General features: G+C 34.8%; 1 protein-coding gene across 1 annotated transcript in view; it reads right to left on the bottom strand.

Annotated features, from left to right (window-relative positions):
- Positions 1-412: 412 nt before the first annotated feature.
- LOC106457406 (ETS homologous factor-like) overlaps positions 413-3,972 on the bottom strand; it is a gene marked incomplete at its 5' end in the record, with an annotated part of 8,276 nt that continues 4,716 nt past the window's right edge. Inside the window, one exon of the mRNA XM_022383335.1 lies at positions 413-530. Coding sequence (XP_022239043.1) covers positions 437-530 — 94 coding nt within the window. The remainder of the gene's footprint in view (positions 531-3,972) is intronic.

Below are 3,972 nucleotides of genomic sequence, written 5' to 3'. Positions count from 1 at the left end.
TAATATTATTTGTCCATGCTACGAAAAATCTCTACAGCACAAACGTTTGTTTTCTTTGTATATGATAATAACTTCCGATCAGAGTAAGCTATGTACTTAGAACGAAATTCAACATCAACCTGACCTTTAGTTTAGCGAATTAAATATACTTTTCTTACGTTTCTACTTGTAGATATATGTATGTGTATATCTAAACCATTATTTGACAAGTTTGTGTATGTGTGTGTGGGTGTGCCAGCTTATAACTTGCAAAAAGTTGGACCCTTGTCACCAAACTTGACGTATGCCATTAGAACCCTCAGAGAAATAAATAAGAAGTTAGCATTGGGGTCTGAGCTACCTATATTTTCCCCGTCACCTAGTTGGTATAGATATAAAAGCTTCAAATGATCCATATGAAAGTGATATAACAGGGAAGTTAAAACAACGAATCCAATTATTTTGGCTTCCAGCCTGTTGCATTTGGTCCAAACTTGTAAACCAGCCTTCTTCCTAATACTGGTAACAGAACTTGTCTCTTGTAATGATACCTAAAATAAAAACACAGTAGGTGAAAAATGCGACTACTAGTGGTTACATAAATTGAACATTCATAGCATACTAATCAGGTTTACTTAGTTCCATAACCTGTACAACTATTCAATACAAATATTTCTCTTATAGTTGTAGTTCTAGAATTTTATTAAGATTTTTTTAAATGTATTTGACAAATACAAATACAAAGAGTTTAGTACACTATATTAAATACATATTTTGGTTTTTGTTTGAAATAGCGTAAAACTAACACCTTCCGAGTATCATTTGAATTTCTAACAATTGTAATATTCATCTGAAAAGTCGAAAAACATCTAGTAAAAAAAAAGCATTACTTAAAAATTAAAGAACATAAGAACATGTTTACACTTTATTTTGGATCATATAGGGAAACTAATACGATTTTGTTTGAATTTATGCACAAAGCCTCACAACTGGCTACCTGTGCTCTGCCCAACACGGGTATAGAAACCCGGTTTCTAGCGTTGTAAGTCCGCAGACATACCGCAGTGCCACTGGGGGGCAATTAATACGAAGAAAAACAAAATTTCACCCGTTTGTTAATCTATGCGATAGAGGAATTCTATAATTTTCTGTCTAATTTTCATTAAACAAATACATCATGTCGGAAGAACAGTTACTGATGCTCGGAACATATTGTAATTATATATATGTAATACGATTAAGGATATTGTACAATTAAGGATTCTGAAAAACATTATCAGTCCATATATGGAATCTTCCCATTAAGAGAAGAGGTTGTATATTTGAAGTTATGCCGAGGTTGTTTGCATAAAATGACTGCAAAACCTCGTGTTATTTCTTAATTCTGCTACAAAGTAAATGGAAGGGCCTTCGATATATAATATTTTTTGTACTTTCTCTGGACGTTCTATGAATTTTATGTAAACTCAGTGTTATCTAAAACGTATTTAATTCTTAAATAACATCAGCCCCCCAGTAGCACAGCGGTATGTCTGCGGACTTACAACGCTAGAATTCGGGTTTCGATACCCGTGGTGGGCAGAGCATAGATGGCCCATTGTGTAGCTTTGTGCTTAACTTGAAACAAGAAAAAAATAACATCAAATTATTAAGTAACAGGAAATATTGTATTTGCTCATTGTTATAGAGCTTATAGACATCTAAGTATACTACTCATGCAACAACTACAAACCTCGGTGTATAACCATCTTAGTCTCAAGTGCAGAAATAGTAAGGTATATAGCTACCTAATCGCAAGTACTTTCAACTGCAACAATTAAAATATACTTAAATACAGTATTGATGAAAAGTTTTACATATTGTTCTATATTGATGCATGGCGTAGTTATTGAGAAAATGCCCTAGTAGTAACAGAGAAGGTAGCGTATGATCGGACAAACGTGTACGAGTTGTTATTTTAGTCTGTATAAGCTGTTTTGAGCATTTGTTCGTCAAAACACACATATCCACCTGTTTTGTATAAAGTGGTGTGCTTTTGGTATAATCTTTTTCGAAACAGATCAACACTTTGTTCAGAGATTTCTCTGTACTTCGTGTAGAGTCATGCCTCGTCACGTGTCAGAAGTTATAAGGCGTCAAACTGTCCAGAAACGGTATGAAGAAATGACCATTGCCAAAACAGTAGGGTACCCTCAGTTTACTGTACACATAATAGTGTAACGTAATTGAACTACAGGAAACGTTGTTCCAAGAAAGTCTACTGGTAGATGCCGAAAAACTACTGTTCGAGATGACCCTGTTTTGATCAGGTTAACACGTCAAGGTCGAAAAAGGTCTTGCAACACCTTAGGACAAGAAGGGCATGAATAGATTGATTTCAGGGTATCCAGAAGAACAGTGAACATAAGACTGACCAAAGAAGGTTATTTTGCAAGAAGGGCTATCTGCAAGCCGATATTAATCAGAATTTACTATCGTCACCATGTTACTTGGGCAAGACAGCATGCCAGATTATAGTTAGGACATGTGATATTTTCATGTGAGTCCTGTTTCTGGCTTGTTAAAGTTGATAGTGAGATTAGTGTTCATCGTATGCCTGGAAAACAGATGAGGGAAGAATGTCTTTCCCACAGAGAACACACAAAAGATGGCGCAGCACATGTTTAAGCAGCTGTTCATCATGGTGGGAAAACTGCTCTTCATATCCTACAGGGAAAGTTCAATTTGTGTTCTAGGACGACAATGCTACTGCCCTCAGTACATGTATTGTACAGGATTATCTCGACCAAGAGGATGTTAACATTATTACCATGGCCAGCAAAGTATCCAGATTGTAATCCCATTGAGAACTGTTGGGCAGAACTGAGCCACAAAATTGCTAACCACGATCCTAAACCAGCTACTGTAACTGAGTTGCAGCGCCTTTTATTGATAAGTTAGAATGAAATAACGATGGATTACATCAATAACCTCATCGATAGCATTCCACGTTGCCTAACAAAGGTTATTATAGTACGAAGAGGATCAATCACTTATTGAGAGTTGAATATGAACTTATATGAGGTTACAGACGCTACTTATGATAATTTGATGGCATATTTTGTCACTGTGTATATTTTGTAAGGTTTTATTGTGATAGGTGAAGTGCTGAATTACACATTTTTCTACAGATATATGATAAAAATGTTTGCTGTTCTAATAAATCGTTCATGATGTCCATGGAACTTGTCTCATTACGCAAGTTACATATTTTGACGTTTAATGGATTATGCACCTCTCAGTTTGACAGCGCTAAGTGTATTTGTATTCCATATTAACAATAATGATCTTATCTGTTACAAGATATGTAAACATTTTAGCTAATACTGTAAATATATATATATATAACGTCTTAGTTTTAAGTATCCAATATCACAAAAGTGCAGAACCAATCATAAAAGCAAATATAAAACGGTCAATAACTTCGGAAAATGTTATTAACATACTTAATATTTCATTTGTTAACTTCTCCAGGCTCAAGGCGAAATATGCTAACAAAGTGGTATTGAACAATTGGACGTTTTGACATCTACATCTTTTTTTAGTGGGTTGAATTTACTTTATAAGACCCATCTGTAAAGATGTATTGCACTGACGTCAAAACGTCACGGGGTCTGTAATTTACTCCGACCTATTGAACAACAAGTGCTTACATTTTCGTCTTAGGTGGAAACTTATCATTATCATTTTTTGATATTGTGTGATATGATTCTGTAAATACACTCAGTCATGTACATAAAGAAACGATATATCGATAAAATGAATAGCTGTTGAGTTTCGGACCCACATCTTTTATAGACGTGATATTTACGCCATTGACATTATATAAAGATATACTGAATCTTGTGTTGACATGGATTGCTTAAAAATACTTGAGACCGCTATAGTGGTATTGAATGAAACAGGTGGTTTTTGACGTCACTTGTACGCACTCCCATTAACTTGTCACCTAAA

Source organism: Limulus polyphemus, unplaced genomic scaffold (genome assembly GCF_000517525.1).
Source record: "Limulus polyphemus unplaced genomic scaffold, Limulus_polyphemus-2.1.2 Scaffold327, whole genome shotgun sequence".
In the NCBI taxonomy this organism is placed as follows: domain Eukaryota; kingdom Metazoa; phylum Arthropoda; class Merostomata; order Xiphosura; family Limulidae; genus Limulus; species Limulus polyphemus.
The sequence above is the reverse complement of the archived record's forward strand: the minus strand, read 5'-3'. Positions and strand labels throughout refer to the sequence as shown.